Consider the following 26571-nt stretch of genomic DNA (forward strand, 5'->3'; position numbering starts at 1 on the left):
TGTCTATTAATGAATGTGATATAGGCCCATATCACATTCATTAACAGTCATATAAGAGAATTGTTAAAAAAAATCTTCTTGCAAAGAACTCATAGAATTGGTTATGCTATATGTTTCAAGCTTCGAGGATAGAAATGAAAAGGAGAACAAAAGAGGAGACTAACAGCTTCCTTTAATGAGCTCGCGGCTTGTCACTATAAGAGTGTCTTTCCGGCCTCTAAGAAAAACATCTGCCATCTCTGCTGTGCGGCTGATCTCTTCCTCTCTCTCTTCCAATGACTTCATGGCAAGTTTCTCAACAGATATCTATTGCAAGAACAGAAGAAAAGAGAACTTAGATACACAATATCCACCAAATTGAAGATGCTGACCACAATTTGCAGAAGTACAAATGATATACAAGCTTGCAACTTTTATTGTGACATTGGTTTACCCAATGGAATGTTTGGATGCCCAGAAGTGGGTTATACTGCGAAGCCTGGATCCCTGCCCCTGTAACTCAACTTCAAGGAAGAAGACTTTCCAGAAAGTCAGGTTAAGGTTGTTTGCTTGACAACTCTACCATTTGATTGTACTTGGGATTTTGTGTTTGGATCTTGGTATCCCTAGAATTTACGGAAAGATTAATTTGCTTACAAGGGGGGATGTGGCACACATGCACCATATTGAATGTTGGTCTATATTTAGCACATGTAGCAAGCCGCTTGATGAGTGAGCCATGTGATTTTTGATCTATTGTTTGTTAGCTGTGGGCCCTGCCCAATGAATAGCTCAGGTCTAGTGCATATGCTGCAACAGCATATTTACTGTAGCCTCCTCTCATCAATTTCCCAGTCACTTATCATTAGAATCTGACCAGGCACAGGAGACCAAACAGGAGATCATCTGTCCACAATCAATGGAAAGACATCCATTGCTTGGTGGTCCGGATCTTTCAAATATTGGAGATTTTTGGAGAGGTCCATCCACATCAGAACACAACACACAATGGTCAGGATTACCGATCAGTGGGCCCTCCCAGTGTTCCTAATATTGGTATTGTTACATGTATCGCTGGCTGAGTATATAGAAACATGTAGCGATATCGCCGGTATTATCATTGATAACCGGAAATGTATCACTGACTGAGGAAAACATTGGGGAAACACAAGGAAATGGTGGAATTTCTCAATGAAATTTTAGAAGATGCTAAAATACACAAATTTGCATATTTAGGAACCAAGTAATTGCAGAAAAGATGCATACATAATAAGTTTCTCTTTAATGGGGGTCTAAAAGCATGTATTGCTCAGGGAAGAAACACAAGGAAAATGGTGGAATTTTTCAAATGATATTTCAGGAGACGCTAAAATACACATATTTGCATATTTAAGAATCAAATAACAGTGAAAAAAAATTGCATATTTAGGAATCAAATAAGTTTCCCTTTAATGGGGCCTAAAAGCATGCATCGTTGACTTGGGGAAACATGGGAAAAATGGTGGAGCCATCCATCCATCCAACCATCCATCCATGCATGCACATGCATCCAAACAAGCACACATGCATGATCCATCCATCCATCCTTGCACGCACGCATACGCATACACACATGTATGTATATACATCCATCCATCCAAACGTTCATACATTCATCCACCCATCCATCCATCCATCCATCCATGCATGCATACATATAAACATATACAGACATGCATTTCTTGATACAACTACACACCAATTAAAAAATTTGAAATGGATTTTTTTTAATAAACAAATTTTTAGTGATATAGATATATTGGTTATACATTGGCGATATTATCGAACTCTCACCAATACATTGGTTATACAAGCAAAACTGGAATTTGCATAGTTGAAAATATTGGGGATACATTGGCGATGTAAGCGACACTTGGAATTTACACAGTCAAAAGTGATACATTGGTGACTAAGTGATATATTGCCAATACTTGGAATTTTTGATGCTACCAATGTTATTGGTATCGCTGAATTGGAGATACGGATAATATCGGGGATATTATCAATAATACCAGGGATACTCCAAACAATGGGCCCTACTTATCAAAAATAAAGAAACCCTTAGCTCGAGGATCTTGTAACTCCTTGCCTTTAAAAACGAACAATTTTTTAATTTCTTTTTAATAGGGCCCTAGAACTCGAGTTGGGTGGAAGAAATGGAGGTATGCCTCTGGAGTTTTATGTGACTGTTGTGTATCAGGGAAATTTTATAGGATAGCTCTAAGACCAGCCATGCTTTATGGGGCAAAAAATGGCTAGTTAAGGAAAAATGCGGTCATAGGACAAGTGTGGGTGAAATGAGGATGTTGAGATGGATGAGTACAAAGACGAGGAAGGATAGAATTAGAAATGAATGCCCTCGAGGGAAGCTAGGAGTAGCACCAATGTTTTAAGTATTGACGATATCGGCCGAAATATCCCACGATATATCTTGTATCCCACCTGTGAGATACGAAACACACAAGTAGTGGGATATATCCCACATGTTCGATCCGTTGAGCATTTTCAATTTTTGGTCTTTTTAAAATTTTTTTTTTTTTCTGTAAATCATGTTCAATCAGTGTCACATTGTTACACATCCATAATTTTCCATATTTTGCATGAAAAATCATGGAATGGGAGCTTCATTTTGGAGATTTGGAGGATATGGGCCAAGTTGCGGAAAAATGAAAAAAATAAAAAATTCTCAAGTTCTCCTAAATCGGTTTTAATCTTTGTCCAAACATAAAATCAAACATGTATGTAACCTGATCTAGTGATTCTTCTTTTGCTTTTGAATGCATGCCTTGTGTTTCCACACGTCTTCTTACATTTATAAATTATATGAATAGACTTTCAATACACTTGCATCAATTTAGTTAGACAGAAAAAACCTATCATGTGCATTTATTTTTTGTAATGTTTTAATTTGTAAGTGTGTATTGACGTCTTTTTTAACAATCACTGAAGTTTCATTGAAAAATTTGACCAATTTCTCAATGCTTCCCCATGTTTCCAACACCAGCAATACATTACGTGATACAACCAATATATCCCATGCGGTAAATGATACATATCCATATCCCAAGGGTGTGATACGTAACGCGATATCGATATTTCGAACACTGAGTATCACCAATATGCAATAAGATGAGGAAAGTAGACTTAGATGGTTTGGTCATGTGCAACAGAGACCAAGAATAACGTTGGTTGGAAGGAGTGAATTGGTGTAAGTTGAAGGCCCTTAAAGAGCAAGGGGAAGGCCCAAAAGGATATGGGCGAAGGTAGTAACAAGATACTTGATAACCTATGGTCTAACTGAAATTATGGCCCAACATATGATATTGAAACTGCAGGAAGTTTAAAAATTTTCAAATATCAATGATATTTTCGATAATATCAGCAATATTTTGAGAAGAATCCCTTACAAAAGTTCCCTAGTATTGTTGATACCATCGATAATGTCTCAGACACCAGCGATAAATAACCCCGATACTATGGAAACATCCGTAAGTGAAAGCTGACATAAAATTGAAACTTTTCCAAAAACCCCAAAATCTCCATTTTTAGGTTTTGTTTTGTTTTGTTGTTTTTTTTTTTTTTCCCTTCTAATTTGTTCTTTAAGTGATTTTAATCTCTTGGTTTTTATTGAATCAAATTTTAGATCTAGGGAGAAATCTCAACTCATAAGAAAGATGGGCCGAAACTAAAAAAGTGATGAAAAATCCATAATAACCTTATTATTATTATTATTATTATTTTCAAATGATAGCATGAATTGCAATCGAAATCCATGTCTATGCATGATTTTCACGCATTGACATAGATTTGTGGTGAAAAATTAACATTTAATAGAGAAATGGGGGAAATTGGTGAAATCTTAAATTTTCCATTTTTATATTGAAAAATATATGTTTTTCACTATTAATTAATGTGGAAATTTAATATATTAATGAGTATTGGCCAATCTCTTGATTGGTTACAAATTTTGTACATTTATTTTATACTTTTTTAAAACCAAATTCCATATATACCAAAGAGGGGGTATAGCTATATAACGAGATTCGGGCGGACCCACCAATCACAAAAAAGAGACTTGGGCTCACCTATAATGTACCCTTCCCACTACAAAAACTACAGAAACAAAACAAAATACAATTAAAGCCTCCAATCTACCTGAGAGAGCCGAGGCTAACCTGATCAAGGAAAAGCGCCCCTCTGCCTAGAGGAAGCTCAGAAGAGGAAAGGAACAACAACCTATTCGACTTGGAGGAACTCCCCAATTGCGTTACGCCATCCGTGACTCCATTGGCCTCCCTTGGGATGAAAACAATCTGCACTTGGGCCGCTCCCCTTAGCGAATCGATACTAGCTCTCAATACCAAATGCGCCAAGGGAAAAGGCCCTCCCTGTTGAACAAATCCACTATAGTATGCGAATCGCTCTCCACTACAATCCTTGGGAAACGACGGGCCACAGAAAGCGCGAGCCCCTTGGCTAAGGCTTTAGACTTAGCTTGAACATTAGACCTCGAGCCATAGCCGAACGAGAAGGTGAAGAGAAGTTCATCTTGCGCTCCTCTACACACTCCTCTTCCTGAAGGCCCAGGGTTGCCACACACCGAGCCGTCCACATTAAGTTTCACCCACCCCTCATTAGGCTTTGCCCAAAGGACTAAATGATATCTAGGAGGTTTGGGAGGCTCCGAGTTAATCCCCAACACCTGAAGCGCAAGCAAAAGGGACGGAGGGGACTTAGAAGATTTAGTAAGTTGGGGGAAGATTAAGTGCATCCACCTACACACTCGACAAATAATATTCCCCCTTTCTTGAACCCCTTTGAAGCGCCTTCCATTTCTCTTGAGCCAAATCTCCCACAAAACAAAGCAAGGGACAAAGCCACAAAGCTGCCCCGAACCCCCCATCGCTGTTGCCACGCTCCACCATTGGGTCAGTCGGTTTGCCATCGATTGACTCTCCAAGGAGATATCAAACAAAGGGGGAAATAAGTTTCATACCTTTGTCGTGAGTTCTCCTTCCGCAAACAAGTGATCCTGGGACTCTTTTGCAAAATAACGTTCTAGCCTGCAATAGACGCATTTTGCACTCCTTTCTTCTTCACGTTGACGTCCATCGGACCACGCCCATGAGGATTTTCCAGATAAACTAAGAAATTTTAGGCGGAAGCTTTGCATGCCAAACTCAAATAACTTGGTTGATGAGAGTGGCTTTACCAGCTCGGTTGAGACATCTCCCTTTCCACCCTGAAATCCTCCCAAGGATCTTGTCCATCATAGGTTGAAAGAAAGAGCACTTGATTCTACCTTTGACAATCAGCACTCCAAGGTAAGTGAGGTGGGTTGTTGATCTATGATCCCTAGCTTCCTTTCCATGTCCCTGACTCGCCCCTCAGCCAATTTGGCGGAAATGAACAAGTTGCTCTTCCCTCTGTTTGCTTTAAGACTTGAGACTGCTTGCAACCTAGAAAGGAAATCATTGAGCACCTTTAAGGACCTTGAGTTGCCGTTCATAAAGATAAGCGTATCATCCGCAAACAAAAGATGGGAGATTTGGGTAGCTTTGGCTGGTTATGAAAGGAAGACATGCACCCCCCCCCCTCAACCAGTTTGGATAAGCCTCTACTGAGTGCTTCGGCTGCAAGGATGAACAAGCTTGGAGAAATCGGGTCCCCTTAACATAATCCCTGTGACTATTTGAAACTAGCACAGGAATGACCGTTAGCTAGAACTGAGAACCAAGAATTGGCCCATCATTTCTCTACCGGTGCCACCCACTCGTAGCTGAAACTGAATTTGAGTAGCACTGACCTGAGAAATCCCCAATCCAGCCTATCGTAAGTTTTTTCTAGGTCTGGCTTCAGGATGATGTTGCTCCCTTGAGTCTTCCTATCAATCTCTCTGAACAACTCCTGAGCTAGGACAATGGATTCTGTAATCGATTTGCCTCGGATGAAAGCGGCTTACTCCTTAGAAATCAGCCTGGGAAGCAAAAGGTTCAACTTGGAATCAATCACTTTAGAAAACAACTTATAGATACAGTTACATAAGCTTACAGGGCGAAAATCAGAAAATTTCAGTGGGGAAGGAGATTTTGGAATGAGGCAAATGAGAGACGTCGTAAAAGCCCGAGGAATTCTACCACCCCTAAAATGAAAGCTCACTGCATTGAAGATGTCCTTCCCTACTATGTCCCAATAAGAGATAAAAAAGGCTCTCGAGAATCCATTCAGACCTGGTGCCCTGTCAATCGGCAACGAAAGGGCTACCTACCTACCTTCCTCAAACGTAGGAACAACTAAGAGGGCCACATGATCTTCCGGAGAGACCGCGGACGAGATGGAATTCAAGAAATCTCCTACCGGTTCCATTGGGTCAGCTGCGAAAAGGGAAGGGAAGAACACCACTGCTTCCTCTTTGATTTTGGACAGATCTGACATTTTTTCGCCATTCAGTAGCTCAATTTCCCAAATAGCAGCTTGCCTCACCCGATCATTAGCCACGCTGTGGAAGAATTTAATGTTCTTGTCCCCTTCATCCAACCACCTATTCCTTGCTTTTTGCTTCTTGAAGATTTCTTCCATAAGCTCAAGGCGATCCAACACTTGCTCCGCTTCGTCTGGGCTTTGAATATTCTCCGAATCTAGGGCAATTTTGACCAAATCCTCTGCTGGGTTGAATAATTCTTCCGCTTGCTTGATGTTGTGGAACACATTACCAAACACCTCTACATTCCATCTCCTTGAGGCCTCCTTCATTTTCTTAAACTTGCAGCATAGGGAGATTATTGGATTGTTGGCCTCCTTCGAAGACCAAGCTGCCACACTACATCAAGGAAGGACTCATCCAACGTTCATATCCTTTGAAACCTAAACGGTTTTGGGGGGCTTGTTGAGGGTCAAATATTGCATATCAGACCCCAGTTATTACCTGGATTTACGAACATGATACTGTTTAACGCCCTATTTTAATCGTGTTTGTGTTGCAAGGTGGATTTATAAGCGTGGACTGAAAAGGGTACTAAAAGCATGGATTTAACGCTCAGAATTCACCAAGGCAAGGTACGGACTCCATGGGACCAAGATCGATGGAATTACACGCCAGGAATCCACGAAAATCGAGAAAATTGAAGCTCAAGTGGCTCAAAAATCATCCAGAATGCAAGATCATGGGGTTCCCACCATCCGTTCGGCTCGAAACTTCATACATGGTCTGAGGGCCATAAATTAACCGTACACATAAAATTTTAGCCATTGGATCATTGTGAAAGTGGCCCAACAGACAGATCAGCCCCTAAAATCTTGATTTGGGGCCCGCCTGATATCTGGATACACTTAAATTTTATTGTCAATGCCTTAAAGTGGATGGAGAAAAGGATGGACGGAACAGATTTCTCACAAACATCACAGTGGACCCCACATGAGGGTGTGCATGCATACAGTGCACGCACACGCGAGCCGCACCGGACGGTCAGCCCGGTCAAAGACGGGCTGACCCGTCTCTCCTCCTTCTCTGTTTCAAATAGCGGACGCACCCGGCCTGCCGGTTTCACGTAGTGGGGCCCACCCCTCATCCAAATATTCCATCTGGCCCGTTCATTATGTACAGATGGGGGGTATTAACCACACCTAGGTTCCCTTTTGGTCCTATGCATGCACTCAGGCAATCTCCACCGTCAAACGCCGGATGGACGGCGGAATAGAAGATCATGTGGGCCACACCAAATCCAATTCAAAAACATTCATACCCGAATGGTTTTTCGAGCAGAATGCAGTGGACGGCGTCGATTTCTCAAAACAGCAGTAAAGTGGGCCCCACCAACGTCACAGCGCTACTGCGTAGGCTCTGTTTCGCAACAGAGCCTACGGAGGGATTTTTGTGGGCCACCATCAGGTATCAATGGTCCAATCTGGACCGTCCATTAGGAGTCCAAGGACCCTCTCGTTCAATCCTAGGTGTCCTTTTATTTCCATGCACGCGAGCACGTGTTAATCATGATCAAAAGAAGGATGGACAGTGGAATGAATTCTTCCCTGAGCTGCATCGACAGACAGCCAAAACTGGCTGTCTCCACTGAAATTTCGAGGAGAAGCTGGTGAACGGAGTGGATCTCCTGTTTGACTCAAGAAAGGGCCCCTAGAGAACATCAATGTAAGTGAATTTGTCTCTTGCTGCAACAGGGAGTGCGTAAGAGCCTCTTACGTACTTCCAGCCACCGACTGGAACATCCTATAAGTGAGAGAGAGAACGGGAAAGAGAGTAGAGTTGTTTTTTTTCTTTTTTTCTTTTTATTTTTCTTTTGTTTAATTTATTTTTTGTTTAAGGGATTTAGCCTACTCATGTTGCTAGGCTAAACCTCTTAGCTAGGGCTAAGAGGTGAAGCTTGTAGCGAGATGGGAGACTCTATTTTAGGCTTTTAATTTAATTAAATTTATGAGCTGAATTTGATTTTAGTTTGATTATTAAGGGAATGTTTTTGGTCTTTAATGGTCTGTTATGACTGAAATTACAATGGGTCTGTAATGGCTTTGAGCGTGTTCCTTTCCTTTTTTATGTTAATGACGTCAGGAAGCCCTATTGTTCACCATCGTCTCCTGGGCATGGTTGGATGACAGTACCCTTCTTAACCTTCATATCATGTTGATTGGTTGTTAATTAGTTTAATTCTATTGTTTACTTTGTCTCCTAGGCATGGTTTGGTGATGGAATCCATTCTAATTCATATACCTTTCATCTCTTGAAAACTATATCAAAGGAAGTTCAGTCTTGATTTCCATGGTTACACCCTTCAACTGGATGAAGATGGGACTCTAAGTCTAGTTGAGTTCTTGACACAGGCATTAGATCTCCCTGATCTCTATAAGTGGATCCTCTGAATCCCTAGTTTCCTTTCCCTGAATTCTTTAAGTTTTAGATAATTATTTCATCATTATTCCTCAACTTACACTCGATTTAGATTTCATCTCATTCTAGTTCTATTTAGTTTCAGATTACGTACAGGTATCAGTCCCTTGGGATTCGACCTCGGTCTCACCGAGTTTATTACTACATCACAACCCTATACTTGGGGAGTGAACAGGGCTAGGAGGGGCTTGGGGGCAGGATAGGAGCAACGGAGCGTGATCCGAATTCAGCCAAGGCGCATGGATAACTTGAAAAATAGGGAACATAGCAAGCCAATCCTGGGAGCACAGTACCCAATCCAGTTTGGCCCACATGTGAGCATTCCTAGCGGGATTAACAATATATTTATTTTATACTTATTTTGTGACAATACATGGTTAATCCCTTATAAAATGGAAACTTATTATATATTGTTATTGTTTGCAATATTTTGATTCTTACATGTGTAAACATATGTCTCTTAACATCTCTTAGAGTTTCACTGAAAAATTCCACTATTTCTCAATGCTTCCCCAATGTTTCCCTTAGACAATGACCTTTTTCCGAGGATCAACAACAATAATATTGGTGATATTGATATATGTTTCTATATCCCTAGTCATCAATATGTGTAACAATATCGATACTTTGAACATTGGTTGGGATAAGGCTTAGATGATGATGATGATTTAATTTTGCTAATAAGAATTTATTTAACTAATTAATAGGCCCACACATGAGTCAGCTACCTCTGGTAGACCGGCATTATTTGCAACACTTGTTCTACATAGCACGTACATATGTGGGCCACCATTTTGTCTGTGGGATATCCACTCTGTCCATCGAGTGAGCCATTTGATGCTAGGACTTGTGCCATAAATCAACTTGATCCATAACTCGAGTGGGCCACACCCAAAGTTCGGAGTATTGGTATCACTCCAAGTTCTGCTGGCCGGGGATACGGAAATAATATCAATATTGCCGATAACAGGAAATGTGGGGAAACATGGGGAAAATGGTGGGGAATTTTTCAATGAAACTTCAGGAGAGGCTAAAATACATATTTGCATATTTAGGAATAAAAAAATTGCAAAAAGAATGCATATATAATAAGTTTCCATTCAACGGGGACCTAAAAGCATGTGATGTCGTAAGAAATCAGTCCAACCATCCCATCCATCCAACCATTCAACCTTCCATCTAAACATCCATCGACATCTCAGAATATCAACAACACGTGATATTTCACCAAGAAATCTTCGACGACTGAAAAGAAAACGAGATTGTGGTCTCAATATCGCCCATGTTGTGATAACGATAATATCGCGATATCATCGATATTATCATTGACAAATTGAACACTACATACAACCATGCGCCCATAAAAAATTGAAATGGATTTTTTAAATAAACAAATTTTTGGCGATATTGATACATTGGCGATATTATCGAAATATCGCCAATACACTGGCGATACAAGCGACACCTGGAATTTACACAGTAGAAAATATTAGTGATATTGATACATTGACAATATAAGCGACAACTAGAATTTACATGGTAAAAATATTAGTGATACATTGGTTATATCGATACATTGGCAATACTTGGTGATACATCACCAATACCTAGAAATTTTTATACTACCAATGCTATAAATATTGCTACCAGTGTTATCAGTATTGCCGAACTAGAGATACAGATAATTTCGAGGATATTTCGACAATATCGGGGATACTTTGAACCAGTGTTCGAAATATCGGTATCGCGTTACATATCACATCCTTGGGAAATAGATACATATCGGTTATCGCACCGGATGTATCGTTTGTATCATGTAATTTATCGCACTTTTTTGGGAAACATAGGGAAACATTGGGAAATGGTTGAATTTTTCAATGGAACTTCATGGATTGTTAAAAAAGACCTTAATACACACTTTTAAATCATAACACCTCAAAAAAGAAGTGCGCATACTAGGTTTCCTTTGTATAGGGTCCTAAGTGATGCGTTGTCTAGTTGAACTAATGCAACTATATTCAAACTGAATGCATAACATTTAGAATATATGTTATCATTTCATCAAACACTCCTAAATACTTCGAAATTAGTCTCAATTGACAACTGGTTAAAGGGAAATTTTGAAATAATAATAATAATAATAAATTTTAATTAAAAAATTATTTTTATTTTCCAAAAATTTACAAGGACTTAACAAATCAGTAGACCAGCCCTCATAAATGCCTGATTTCATGCTTGGAATGCAACATTGCAAGCAATTTGGGAGAAATTGGGGAAATTTTGAATTTTCCCCAATCTTACCCAAATCAGATCACCTACACTCAAATTTTGAAATAAGAGTGTATGTGATAATTATTTCATCAAATACTCTTAAGTATTTCGAAATTAATCTCAATTGATAGCTGGTTGAAGGAAAATTTCAAACAAAAATATGGAGAACATGAAGAACCAATGGATATCAAAATTAAAGCTCCAACTCCATGATTTTTCATGCAAAACATAAAGAACCAATGGATTTATAACCATTTCATATTGACTTAACATAATTTCAACCAAAAAAATGGATCGGAAATTGAAAATGCTCATCAGATCGAACATGTGGGATATATCGACACTACCTATGCGTTTCATATCGCACATGTGGGATACGAGATATATCGTGGGATATATCGGTTGATCTCGTCAATATTTCAAACATTGCTTCGAACAATGGTCACACCACAAAACAACAGTATGGGACACCAACCATAAGTTGTGTGTGCTGCCACCATGGTATATATATTTCATCAAACCCATTCATGAGGCGACTTATTAGGATGAAGGGAAAAAAATCGCCCTAATCCAAGACAAAAGTAGGCCGCAATACGTGAACTAAAGAGATTTAAGGCACAAATTTACATTTTTCCCCATGGTGTGGCCCATTTGAATTTTTTTAATCATCTAATGGATTTACATTGTTCCTAGGCTTGAGGCACATTAAAAAAAAAAAAAAAACTTTTAGTGTACCTAAGGGTTCCCATCTGATGGATGGAGTGGATGTCACCCATACAACATGATGTGCCCCACAAAGCTTGGGTGTTGTAGGTGTTGTATGTGTTGTATCAAACACATGTTATATACATTTTCGGTTTGTCTTTGGCTACTCAGATGCTTGAGTTGGCTGTGGTGTGCGTTGATTAGAGATCCCTTGTTTTATAATCTTTCATTGTTGTACATATGATGTGTTATTTAATACTTAGTCAAAATGAACTCTCTACACACATCCACAATATAGCCTGCAACCCAAATCCATCAAACATGTACATCAATACATTTTTTGGGCCCCAGTCTAGATGGGCCCTCACATTGATTTAGTGATCCTAACTTCTAACCACTGGATAATTGTTCTTGAATTTGGACCGTTGGCCATTTACCTGTCAACTGTCCATTTCATGGCCCCAAATAAGACAACTAAGACATCATTGGCCACTGCTTTTGTTTTCAGATGCTTTGCATCAAGGTACTTATATGTCACGTGTGCAATGGCCACCATGCCCGATGTTTTGCAATTGTACAAGGCACCTTATGACCAGAGGTCAAGATGTGTGCAACTCTACACCATGACTTTTCGCATGGGGCCAAAGTTATTTGTTGTCGGGGAACTTGATTTTGCTTATATGAACTCTTTTAATTTGACCATGGTATTCGAAAGTGGTTACGTAACAACTGTAACAGTAATGGTGTGACCCATTACGGAATACAGGGTCGTAACACCCATTTTGAAAAAACGGCCCACAACAGGCCTATAATGGTTTAATACAGGCCTGATATATTTTGATGCAGGACAATTAACCGCTTGCTCTAAAACCTCAAATTGATAGAGCATGATTAATTAATCCCCTTATCTCATAGCCTAAGCCCCACATCCCATGGGTTAGGACCTCAACCGAACCCCTCTCGTGGGCCCCACTTCACATGGGTTCCGCTTCACACGAGCCACCCGCCTCACACGGGCCACCCACCCCGAGTGTGTGGGCCCCGCTTCACACGGGTTCCGCTTCACACGAGCCACCCACCTCGAGTGTGCCCCAGCATCCCACAAACCACCCCACTCGTGCCCGGTGTGAAGATGTCCCTACATTAATCACCTCTGGTGAAGAGTCTAGAACACGAGACCTTTTGCTCTAATACCAATTTGATGCAGGACAATTAATCACTTGTTCTAAAAGCTCAAATTGATAGAGCATGGTGAATTAATCCCTTTATCTCATAGCCCAGGCCCCACATCCCATGGGTTAGGACCTCGGCCGACCCCCCCCTTGTGGGCCCCACTTCACATAGGTTCCACTTCACATGAGCCACCTGTCTCACATGGGCTGCCCACCCCGAGTGTGCCCTTGCATCCCATAGGCCACCCCACTCGAGCCTAGTGTGAAAATGCCCCTGCATTACATTTCATTCTTTAAAAGAAAATGACTGTTATAGGGCCATATCGGCCGTTGCAGCCCCCATTGTAAGGCTGGCTGTTACGGTCACCGTTGCTGTTATTGAATACATTGAACTTCACAAAATGATCTAGATGCATAGAGTCAAGAAATTTAGTGGACCTACCTTACTGTTACCCAATTTCTGGGCATCCAAAAGGCCCCCTAAAATGACCTCAAAACCTATAATTATTATCCAAAAGAAAAATATGTATACAGCCTCTAAATCACCTCTATTGTTTTTAGGAAGTGGCCACATTGTGAGTGAAGCTCTTCAACCTGCAAAATATGAGATCTTGATTATATAAGTGTCGTTATATGGGAAATGAATTAGAAAGAAAGCAAACCATCAGAAATCACATTTCAAACCTGCTTTGTGGTTTTTGGAACATATGATCCTACAACTATGAGACCACCATTCCTTTCTTTATCTATCCCTAAGTCTTTTGGAGAGATTGGAGGCTTTGGTTTTATACCAATTCGAGCAGATACAAAGCTAGCGGCAGTGCGGCATAAGAAACGCTTCCCCTTCATCTCCGCCTGCAAATTGAACAACTAATGATTTCAGAAAACTGCTTTATAGTTTTGTAGCAAGAACCAGTAAACTGGTTAGAAGCATGAATCAAGAAACTACAGAGTAGCAAGGTAGCTTGCCTGAATCATTCCTGCTGCAAATACAGCCATGTCTCTTTCACTAGCTGCATTAACAATACAAATTGTTCCCTGTTTTCAGTACAGGGAACCAAGAGTGTTAGTGAGAAAATAGTGTAATTCTGAACTAGTAAAAGACTAAGTTAAAATGCAGCTAATAGAATGGATAGAAGAGCATTTCAGTAAGGAGCTGGAAACATCATACAGGTAAGCATTTCTGACCAGCGAAAGTCAAAGAGAAAGGAAAACTCATTATGCATTTTTTCAAGATATAACGTCTCATCAGGAAAAAAAATCAAGATATTATTACATGGTGTATGTGTTACACTTGTATTGGATATTTGTTTAACATCTACAGAACCTGCCAATTGCTTTCAGATTTTTTTTTCATTTTGCAGCCACTTCCTGTGCCCTTATTTTTCAACAAGGACTGTTGTTAAGATAGCCGACATCCCACTATTCATTGCTGAGAATACAGATTTATTATTGTGTTTATGTTTGTTATTGTTTCGCTGTTGTATTGTAAGTTTAGTCCTGTAAGAGAGGAAAATGTTAAAATTCAGATTGTCTTTATAAAGTTTCAGATTATGTTCAAATATGGACTTCCCCTCCCCTTCTTTATGACTGTTAGAAATGTCACACAGTGTACACTATCTTTGATGTTCCTGCAGAGCACCACATGCTTGTACTTATCTTTTGTAACTATTTGTACCTTCATGTATTAGTTCTTATCTCCCCATGATTGCAAATAAGAGACTAAGGAGCTGTTTGGTAGTAGAAAAAAAATTCAGTCCTTGACTAGTTAGTCAGGAAGTCAGGGAGAAGGGAGTTAGCAAGAAGCCTCTTGTACATGATTTGTCTTCTACTTGTCTGCATAGAAACCAAAAAATGAAGGACAAGTCAAATATTTTGACTGTTGCAGGGCTCTTCTTAGATGGTACACATTGAACCGTTCTCTTGTGTACACACGTGTCATGTGTGCCAGTGTACTATCGCCCATCTTCAAGTGCTGCAAATATGCCATATTCAAACTTTTGTGCCCTTCACGTGTTGCACTTACCAGTGTGCCACCCTATTGCAACAGTTTCCAACAGGCTGCACTGTCTGACCAGGGTGACCCACGGGCTGCACAGAGCTCATCAGTGTGTAGAATGGCCCCATAGAACTCTATAGACCTTTAGGATCATCACGTTGGTGTGATCAGCTGGCCCTTCAGTGAACAGATTAGTCAGATCAACCAACAGAGGTCTTTAGAATCTCGGGATCGCACATATGGGTCTCTCAGCAGATTAATTTTTTAAGACAGATCCAGACAAAGGTGATTCAAGCTATTATTCTATTTATTTCTTGAAAATAGTTATTGAGAATGACAGATGGTACCAATGATCAAAAGGCACCATTCCCAATGAGAAGTAGTCATCGTGATAATCCCAGGTTACAAATTACAACAGTAAAACCTGATTAAAAAAATTATGTGGTGCTGCAAAAATGTATATTGGTAGCAAGAAAACTGGGCTACACAACTCGAAACAAAAAGGAGTGTGATGTAGATGATCCATCCCAAATGATTGGTGAAGTGAAAACTTGATAGTGATGTCATGGCTCCTTCATTACATCAGTTATCGATTGCTTATTTTGAAGACTGCAAAAGAGATATGGGGCATTGTTGAAAGAACATATTCCTAGAGTGATGATTCAACAAGTTTTTATCAACCCATCTTCAGATAACAAATATGCAAACATGGAGACATGTAGTTAGAAACATACTTTGCCGTATGAGATAAGAGTGGCAAGAGTTGGAACTGTGTCAGCCATTGGCTTGCACTGTTGAAGAAATAAAGAAGCAATCTGAATAACATAGGATCTTTAAGTTCTTTGTTGGTGGACTTCACCTTAAAGATTGTCCTGATATTTTTCGCTTGGTGATCCTTGTGGTGAGGCCACTCACATTTGAGAGAGAGAAGAGAGAGAGAGAGAGATGCAACACTTTTGTTACTCCCTCTAAATGTTTTCAGTATCGGTATTGATGGATGTATTGTACTCTTGGGATATGGAAACATTGTCAAACAACCATTTACTCTAAAAGCTTAAGCTATCAGACTGTGGTGTATCAATGTATATCAAGGGACTTTATCACTTCAACAACCCCCCGCAAGTGCGGGGTGGGAATTCCGCATGGGAACATACTAACAAGGGTGGAGTGACACTCACACCATAAATAGGCCGGGCTTGATTTCCCGGTCCCTGGGCCGGATCTAATTTTTCCTGACCCCTTGTGGGAGAATAATATATTAGTGAGGCATATTTGCTGCTCTTGAGATTCGAACATAGGACCTTCCGCTCTGGTACCATGTCAAACAACCATTTACTCTAAAAGCTTGAGCTGTCAGAGTGTGGTGTATCAATGTATATCAAGGGACTTTATCACTTCAATAAACATACCAAGTATCGTATGAGAAATATCGAATGTATAGCGAAATGTAATGTTGATTTTGGGAAACACTAGTAAATAGGTTGAATTTTTCAATGAAGTTTTAGGGGATGTTAAAAAAGGCATCACTACACTTAGAAATTAAAAGATCACAAAAAACAAGTGCTTGTATAGGATCCTAAACTATGCATTGTCTGACAGAAGTAATGAAACTATTCAAAATCAGTTCATACCATTTATAAATCTAACAAGTGTCATGATAGGTGTTTCATATTCTGCAGAACAATGCAAGAGAAATAGATAAAGGCCAAACCGGGGGGTGGGGGGCTTGCCCCCTTGCTTGGGTCTGGGGTGCACTACACCTCAAAGAGGGGTTAGCACCCCCAATTCGAAGGCTAGACTTGACCAGACCCAACCAAATAGGGTATTTTGGGTGATTCTATGTACAGGGTATATATTATTCTCTATGGGAGTCGAAGTGGGGCTGGGCAAAGGAAACTCTTTCTAGGTTTTGGGTGCTGGAAAGCTTTAGGGTTGGTCAAAATTAGACAAGGGACTAAAAGCAAAAAGTTTGAGAAAAAATGGTTTCTTTTCAATTTTTTTTCTTCGATTTTTCTTTTTTGAATTTTTTGGAAGGGGAATGTGTTGCCTGGGTATCAACGATACAAATCGATAGTATTGTCGATAGCAAGAAGTCATAACAGTGATATCTTCAAAATATCTCAATATATCGATCTATCATCAATACATTGCAATATTTACTGATACTTTGCATGATACCTGGAAGTTTGGTAACTTTCGGGCTAATTTTGTATCGCTGACCTGTGATACCAATAGCATTGGCCGATACAATTGATACTGCAAACATTGATCCCTCTTGATCAACAGAGACAGACGTGCATGTGCACACACCACAGTGCTCCACAGGAATACAACAATAGGATACACAACACATTTACATATATACGTTCACATTTCCTACAATCCCCCTCAAGTTGGAGCATGAATATCAATCATGCCTAGTTTAGAACATAAGCGAAGAAGATGGTGACTACCAATGCCCTTGGTTAGAAAATTGGTGAGGTAATCATTCAAATTTTGATATGACATGCAAACATCCTTGAAAGCCACTTCGTCCCAGATAAAATGACAATCAACCTTTATATTTTTGGTGTGCTTATGATAAACTAAGTTAGAGGCATGGTATTGAATATTAGTATCAATGGCGGATCAGCCCGGCCAAAAACTGATACAACACAACATCTTGTATCACTATTGGGCCTGTATTGACGCATATTGGCCTGTATTAGACAATTTTTTTTTAGGAAAAAAAAAAAAAGCAGAAAAATATTTTAAAAATAGGAAAAAATGAGATATTCATGAATCTATCCTTCTTCTTTTTTGTGTGTGTGTGTGTGTGTGTGTGTGTGTGTGTGTGTGTTTTAACCATGTATTCAATTGGACCATTCTTTGATAAGAATGTTGTATGTTGGGTTAACCTACTGTAAGGTGTGATGTACATTTTTATGGGCATAAATTATTGGTATATGCCATGAATTGATATCATATATTGCTAATATAATTATCTATCAACTATTGAACTATTAACTATTAAGTACAAATTTTAAAGTATGAATCAGATTATAATAATAAAAGTGTAAAACATATATAAGACATTAAAACTATAAGTTTATAACATATATAGATAATGCATCATTCATATCATTCCAAACAAAAAGATTTACCATGATCAAATCTATCCTTCGCATCATTTCCTTGAAATTAGTTTTGAAAAAAATTAAGAAAATGCCCAAAAAATTAACCAAAAAACAGAAAAAGAATGTTGAAAAATAAAAAAATTAATCAATCTATGTGCAAAATTTGTAGATCTATAGATTTAAAACACTGATCATGCATCACCAAACCTTCCATTTGGAAAAAGTTAAAGGAAAAAAATTCTACAAAATACAGAAAATTCCAGGAAAATAGAACAAATAAAAAAGGAAAAAGCAACAAATTGATGAAATCATACACATTTCATTGATTTGGTGCTATAGCACCAAATTGATTAGATTCTAGTAAAAAAAGGTTTTTAATTATTTTTTGAAAATGGAAAAAATTCTAGTGAAAAAAAAAAAATTTTTTGAAAGGAAAAAAACCAAATTTAGATGAAATTATGCACATTGATTGATTTGGCGGCACCAAGTCAATCGGATTCCAATAAAAAAAAAAGGGTTTTTTAGTTATTCCAAAAAATGCAAAAAATTTCTAGTGACAATAGAAAAAAATAGTGGAAAAACACCAAATTGAGATGAAATCATGCAACATTTCATCGATCTGGTGTTATAACACCGAATCGATAAGATTCTAGTAAAAAAACATTTTTTTAAAAAAAAGTTATTTCTAGAAACTGCCTAAAAAATACAATGCACTAGGAAAAAAAAAAAATTTTGAAAAACACCAAATCGAGTTGAAATCATGCCACATTTCATCAATTTAGTGTCATAGAACCAAATCAATCAGATTTTAGTAAAAATAACCAAAAAAAAAAAAAAAAGAAGAAAGAAAAAAAAGGATTTTTTTTACCTTTTTTTTTCCCCTAATATCCTCAAATCGGGTATTGGGCCTTCAAATCTTGAAATTGATGCTTCAAACGTTGTTTAAATCTTCGAAAATGCTATAATTGTGGTCAGGAATGGGCCTAAACCAATCCCTTGCTGAGGAAATTAACAAAGGAGAAGCAAGAAAGGGGAAAGGTGGAGAAAACAATGCAGTTTTGGGCCTTTTGCACCCTTATCGGTCTAACCGATACGGGTACAGAAATATCGATACCAATATGGACCAATACGCACTGACAAGGTGAAGATTTTTTGGTAATGGACCAATATGCACATGTATCGCATATCGTATCAAGCCAATACGAATACAATATGGCTGTACCGGCCAATACGATATCGATATTAAGAACTATGGTTAGAGGAGATGTGAATAGATAGAAGATTATCACTGTGTGCAGTCATGGGAGAAGAAACTGTGAGACCTAATTCAGCCAAAAAGGTCTTCAGCCAAAATAGCTCACATACACCATGAGTCATTGCCTGATACTTTGCTTCAGCACTGTAGCAGGCCACAACAGATTGCGTTTTTGCTCTTCCATGTCATTAGATTCCCACCAACCAAGGTACTATAACTGGAAGTAGATCGGCAATCAGAAGGAGAGCCAACCCAGTTTGTGTTAGTATAGGCCTTAACATGAAGATGACCATGTGGAGAATAAAGAATTTCCCATTCAGGGGAACCTTTGAAACACTTAAAAAATACAGTAAACTGCATCCAAGTGATTTTTGTTGGGAGTATGATTACACTAATTGCATATACAATGCTAGGACGAGTGATAGTCAAATAGATGAGTTGCTGACAAGGCAAAAGAGAAAGGATCGCCACTATCAAGATGTAGTTGGTGGTTTTGTTCAGTAGGGGTGTCTACAGGCTTAGTACCAAGAAGACCACAGTCACGCAGAAGATCAAGGGTATATTTTCTTTGAGAAATAACAATACCACGTCAACATCTTGCAACTTCAATCCCCAAAAAAATATCGAAGAGACTAAAGATCTTTAATAACAAATTCTGCATTGAGGAATGCCTTTAATGACTTGATAGCTTCACTGTTATCACCGATGACAATTATGTGAACCACATATACAATAACAACAAAGATACGAACCATAAAAAAAATATAGAGACCAATGACTCGTCGAAGAATATCGTATGGTCAATATAACTTTGTGAATATCTACACTTCACTAATGTATAGCGGTTGAACCAAGCCCATGGGGATTTCTTGAGACCAGAAATGGCTTTGCCGAGCTTACAAACACAATCCCTCCTTGTATCTGGTAGGAAACCTGAAGGGGGTGCCATATACACTTCTTCATGTAGGTCCCAATGGAGGAAGACATTCTTGACATCAAGTTGATGGAGAGGCCGTGATAAATTGGTAGCTGGTAGAGTAATTGGAGTAAAAGTCTTGTGGAAGTCCAACCCCTAGATCTGAGTAAAACCTTTTACAATAAGACAAGCATTGTAGCGTTCAACCTCTCTGTTTGGTTTATGTTTGATAGTGAACATCCATTTACATCCAATTGTCTTTTCCCCACAAGGCAACTTAACAATATCTCAGGTTTGATATTTTTCCAAGGCATGCATCTCCTCCAACATGGCTTGTTTCCAAGAGGAAATTGAAAAGCTTGACGAACACTCAAAGGAATTGTGACAAAAGAGACATAGGAAAGGAATGCAGAGTATGATGGTGAAAGATAATCCTATGAAATGAAGTTGGTAAGGGGATGAGTAGTACATGAATGCTTCTCTTTATGCAAAGCAATGGGATGATCAAGAGGATTATTTAAAGAAGTCATACTTGAGTTTGGAACAGTTGAGTGGAGAGGGCCTTTGGTGGGAAGCCATTACCTTGTTTCTTCCTTTGAATATATATTTTAAGGCCACCAATCTATTGAGTAGGAAGAGACTAACAAGATGGAGGGATAGTCAAGGACTAAATACTAGATGATGGAAAGGAATAATCAAATATTGGAATATGCAAGCAATGGGGCATTGTAGACTCCTCCTGAAGAGGAGAATTGAGAGACTTTCTTGGAGAGAAGTAATATGGAATATCTTCAAAGAAGATTATATACATCGAGACAAATCATTTTCTGGGGATGCCAGGGAAATCACATTTGAATCCTTTTTTGTTATGAGAATAGCCTAAAAAGATATGCTTGATAGCCTTGGCATCTAATTTGTCTTGGTGGATGCTAGGAACATGAACAAGCTCATACAATCCAAGCAGTTTGGAGGAAATAAGAAATAATGGTTGCTTTAATTGCAAAACTTGAATAGAGCCTTCCCCCCAAAGTTCTAGTGAACATCCTATTAACTAGATACATGGCGCTTAACATGGCATCAACCCACAAATTTTTTGGAACATTATGAAAAGGGCACGAGTTACTTCAAGAAGACATCTATTCTTTCTCTCGGCCGCTTCATTTTTTTTCCGAGAGTACAAGGGCATGTGGTCTGAGATTCTATACCATTTTCACTACCATTATCAGATGCAAGATTTTTATTATAGCCATGAATTGGTTGGTAACCATATTATGAAATATTCGAAAGATGGAGAAAACTTCATCTTTGGATTTCATAAGATAGACACAAGTAGCTCAAGTACAACTATTTATGAAAGCCCAAACATAAAAGGCATTGGAGAAGGGTCCTAATCATCAAAGTGTATACGAGTGAAATGGACATCACTCTTTGCATTTTTGCATTGGGATTTGTTGGATAGGATCATCAGCAATGTTTAGCCAATTGACATGTTTCATAAAATCATTAATTCACACTTCTACACTAAAACAAAAAGGGAGTAACAATATGAGACTACTAATCGGTATATGACCAAGTTGACGATGTCAATAAGAAAGTTGATAAGTAGCTGAACAAGATGAACTCAATTTCTAGAGAACCAATTCAACATCATTCGAAGGTCGAATAAAATAAAGCCCATCCACTAGCCCAAATCCCCTATCCAGTCGTCAGGTCTTGAAAAACACAGCGAGAAGGAAAGAAGGTTACACTATAGTTAAAAGACTGGGTAAGATGACTAACAAATAATAAGTTGCAAGATAATTTGGGGACATGGAGAACAAAAGGCAAGTGAAGAGACTGGGACATTGATGGTTTTAACCCCTTAATGTGAGTATAGGAGTTATTTGCAAATTTTATATGACTGTTAGATGCGGATAATGATGAGTAAGAGTGAAACAGCGAAGTCATACCAATTATATGATCTGAAGCTCCAGAATCAATGATCCAGGACGGACTGACAATAGAGCCGAAGATTAAATGCATGGAAGTTGGTACACCTGATAGAGTAGAATGACGCTGCTGAGAGGAAAATACTCCTTCGAGAAGAGCCAAACAACAATGCAAGCCAGCAATTTCGTCAGTAGGCAACTAACTGGTGGGAGATCTCAACAAGTATCTCTAGTATGCCTGCGACATCCACAATAAGGACAAACTAACTTGTTCCGCTCATCACTTGATATATATGCTCCCGCCACTTCCAAGGTCAGTACAACCATGATCCATAACTCCACAGCCATGACTAGAGTCACCAAGGCCCACACCATGACCAGAATCACCTTGCCCTAAACTATAACCACCGGATCCAAAATGATCACCTTGATCCGAGTGACCTTTGGCACCGTCTCCTTTATTCTGTCCATGACAACTACCAATAGTCAAACTAGGTAGGGTAGATTGATCATGAGAACTGAGGTTAGTGTCCATTATAACTTTTATGCAATTTTCTTTTTGCTTAAGTAAGAGGAGTTAATCCCAAGTGAAGGAAGAGGTTCTGACTGAAAATTTTATACTTGAATGGTTTCATATTTTAAATAAATCCCTACAAGAAAATTTTAAAAAAAAATTGTTATTCCTCGATCTCAACTCATCTCTCTTGAGCACAACAGGAATAGATTGGTCGAAGATGACCTAACGCTAGACACAATCCTCGTAAGGTTGTATAATGATCTCTAACGCAAGGACATGTGATGGCCTAACCCTAGATGCATGTATAATCAGGATGACGAGATTCAAATAAATAAATTAATCAACCAACTGCTTTCTAATCAAAGGAATTAGGCAAATCTCAACATAGAGATGAGATCATTCCGTCAGGATCATGCCCCTTAGCATAAAATCACATAAACAGTAAAAAGGGAGGACCTAGGGATATGAGGATATCCCAGATCTAGCATAAGTCAGTCCATGGCCAAAAGCTTGGATTTGATTCTATTGACTAGTCATCCCTCTTTTCCGTTTAAATCAAAGGGAATGTCTAGAAGAACAAAGGGGATGGAGAAGGGAAGGTTTGAGATGAAGAAACTATGGGTCCTATGTCATCAAAAGACAAGAAGGCGGATTTCTTACCTTTTCCCGCACCTCGAAGATTTGGGAAGAAGGAAACCTGAAACCGGGGTGGAATCCTCAACACACAAGGGTCAATCCTGAAACTATAATCTCTTGATAAAAGAGGAAGAAAAGATACGAATTTCTATTCATTCAATAATAATAAAATAGGGTTTCTCACAATGTATATATAAGTTATAGAAAAAGTAAAATTGCACTAAAGCTCCTGAAAACAAGAAAAATAACAAAAAGATGAAAAATAAGAAAAGGTGCGCTAAAGCCCATAAAAACAAGAAAAAGAACCAAAAAACCCCTAAAACTAAAACACCTGCGCAACAAGGTGCGAAATCTGCCCCATGGGCGGTCATGCCGCTCCTGCATTCGTAGCGTGCCAAAAAATGGGTCCGATGGACCCAGCGTCCATCCACATCAACTCCCCCACTCCAGTACCCTGTCGGCGATGCCTCCTCCTCTAGTACACTCTAAAGGGTGCACCACTGATGTCCGCATCAATCTCTCAAGATCTCTCCTCCTGACGAATGTTAAATCTCTTGGGTAAACTAAAAAACCAGAGCTACATTTTTCTTTTAAGAATAGGCACATCTAGATCTAGTTAGTAGTTTCATAGCAATTTCAAAGAGTATCACCGACTTCAGCATTAATTGAGTGCAATAACCACCCCATAATCATCATATTATTGGCTTCCCAATCCACATAAGAAGAGTTTGACTTCTCAAGTGTTGGAATGGTCCCATCGAAGTATTCTTATTTTTTTCAACCCCTAATAAACAGGAAGGCTGACCCGGTAATATGATAAATAATTCGTACACCTAAATCTAACGTTGGCAATTTGCCAATCTAGACTCACTTATTCCGGGTACACTAACTCCGCTTAGAATAATTGAGGAACTTGAAATATCGCTTGAATGTGAAAATGCACCTTCTATTTTGCTAAAACATACTCCAAGCTACTAGAGACCACCTAAGCACACTGATATATGCACGCTATTGGCCACCACTCCAAGCAACTTGGAACCACTCAAGGTTTACCACAATTCCACATATACAAGTGCAACAACTATCTTAACACACATTTAAGCCACCATTTGAGGAAATTGCATCAGAAACAACAAGAAAATGCCCAAAAATAGGGTTTTACAATAGTTTTTCCTCACTAAACACATCATAAATTCCTCAAATATCACATAATCAACATGAGATTTGTTCTAATAGATGGGAAACCCCAAAACACACCAAATCCCTATGAAAAAATAGAACAAGAAATCCTTTAAAAAATGTAGAGAAAAAAAATAACAACAGGTGGTTTTTCCCAATTTTTCTATTTTGATTGAAATTCCTTAATAAACTTACCAAAAAACCTTATAAAAATCACCATAAATCTTCTAAAATTGTGCTCTTCAAAAAAAAAAAAAAAAATCACCATGGGCCCATTTGATCGTACAACATTGACGTCACTCATAAGATGATAACACTTGCAATGGGCCCCACAAAAAAGATCTTCAATCCACACAGAAATCATGCTCTGATACCAAGAAGTAGAAAGAAGAGCGAGAGAGGGGAAAGAGTGATGCGGACACCAAACCATTCAAAGTATATCAACACAAGAGGCATGTGTTACTCGTGTCAATGTGGTTAGATGACAAGTACGGGTCGGGTCTCTAGAGGTTGAATACCTTACACGTGTTCATGACATGTGTAAGTTGCTTGAAGAAGATATTTAGACCGTTGGATTGCGACGATGGTGTGATCGGACCGTTGGATCGTCATGGCCCACTTTCATTGCACCATCCTTGGGGCCCATTGAGCATATTGGATTTGAGTTTATCTTATGAATATGTTATTTATTTGAGTTTTGAGACAGTGTATGCACAGTTTTTTGTGCAAATTTCTTTTTTTGAAACTTTTTTTTAGTAGGGGTATTTTGGTCATTTAGTGTAATTATGAATTTATAAGGGTGTTTTGCCCTAAACCTAAGAATTCTATGTTATGTTTACGAAAAGAAATAGAACTTTTGCTTCTTCAATACTGGACAATTTCGTCTTCGACTTCCAGTGATTGGAAGAGGGTGTGAGGCCCAAAGAAGTGATTTGTCATCGTCTTATTCTCTCTCCTTTCTTTTCTCAAAGTATTCTCTTCTTTAAACTTCTTTCTTCTTTTTCTTCTAAATTCTCTAGATCTAGAAGCCGATCCTTTTTCTTCTCAATCCAAATCATTAAATCTTGAAAGATTTTCAGTCCAAGATTTACATATTTTGATCTTCTTCAAATCCCATCACCCAAGGCCTTAGATTTGAAGAATCATCAATTTTTTTGAATTTTTCAGATTTCCTAATCCAAAAAATTCCTATTTCCTGGATTAGAAAATCTACTTGAATCGTTAGACGGACTCATTACAAGACAAAAGTCCTATCTTTCGCTGGATCCAACTAAATTCAGATTTTAAGGTTCAATACATCATGTTTGTGATGGATGACCATGATCATTAATTCATGTTCCTTATTTCCTTCTTGGTTTATGATGTATAATGATGAATTTTATTGTCAATGCTCGCATAAATCTGCCCCTTCCAAATACCACCTTCAATTTTATTTTATTTTTTTGCATAAATTTGTCACTTTCAAATATCACATTCATTTAGGGTTGGATTAGGCCGACCTACACCAGAGAGAAAGATATGGAGAGTAAGTGTGAGGAAGAAGAGAGAAGAAGGAAAATAAGAGATTTTTCAGAGAAATGCAAAACTCGTGTTAATCTTGACCAACACACACACACACAGAGAAAGGTATATACATGTATGTACACATAGAATGCACCACAGGAATACAACAATAGAATACACATGCGCTAGTTTAACAACTAAGGGTTTACGAGGAACTACGTAATCCTAGATATGGAGATGAATTCAATGAATCAGTGGTATTTACATGTACCTTTTGCAAGTTGCAGAGCTGCTTACAAACGGCGCTTGGTCCTTCTTTTCGCAAAAGCTGAATAGAAACAGAAGCAACACTTGCGGCTGGTACGCGGCCTTCTGTTTTCTCCTCAACCCACTAACATTTAGATTAAGCAAAATACAATTCAGTTCTCCTGTGTTGTCTAGCATAGAACAATACCAT

General features: G+C 38.6%; 1 protein-coding gene across 2 annotated transcripts in view; it reads right to left on the reverse strand.

Annotated features, from left to right (window-relative positions):
* LOC131251484 (uncharacterized) overlaps positions 1 to 26571 on the reverse strand; it is a 117155-nt gene that overhangs the window by 20319 nt on the left and 70265 nt on the right. For both annotated transcript variants that reach the window (XM_058252220.1, XM_058252221.1), the window contains 5 exons: positions 26386 to 26505; positions 14035 to 14103; positions 13750 to 13920; positions 13612 to 13659; positions 165 to 306 (listed from right to left, as the gene is read on the reverse strand). In XM_058252220.1, the coding sequence (XP_058108203.1) occupies positions 165 to 306; positions 13612 to 13659; positions 13750 to 13920; positions 14035 to 14103; positions 26386 to 26505 (550 nt within the window). The remainder of the gene's footprint in view (positions 1 to 164; positions 307 to 13611; positions 13660 to 13749; positions 13921 to 14034; positions 14104 to 26385; positions 26506 to 26571) is intronic.

This window comes from Magnolia sinica, chromosome 7 (assembly GCF_029962835.1).
Source record: "Magnolia sinica isolate HGM2019 chromosome 7, MsV1, whole genome shotgun sequence".
In the NCBI taxonomy this organism is placed as follows: Eukaryota; Viridiplantae; Streptophyta; class Magnoliopsida; order Magnoliales; family Magnoliaceae; genus Magnolia; species Magnolia sinica.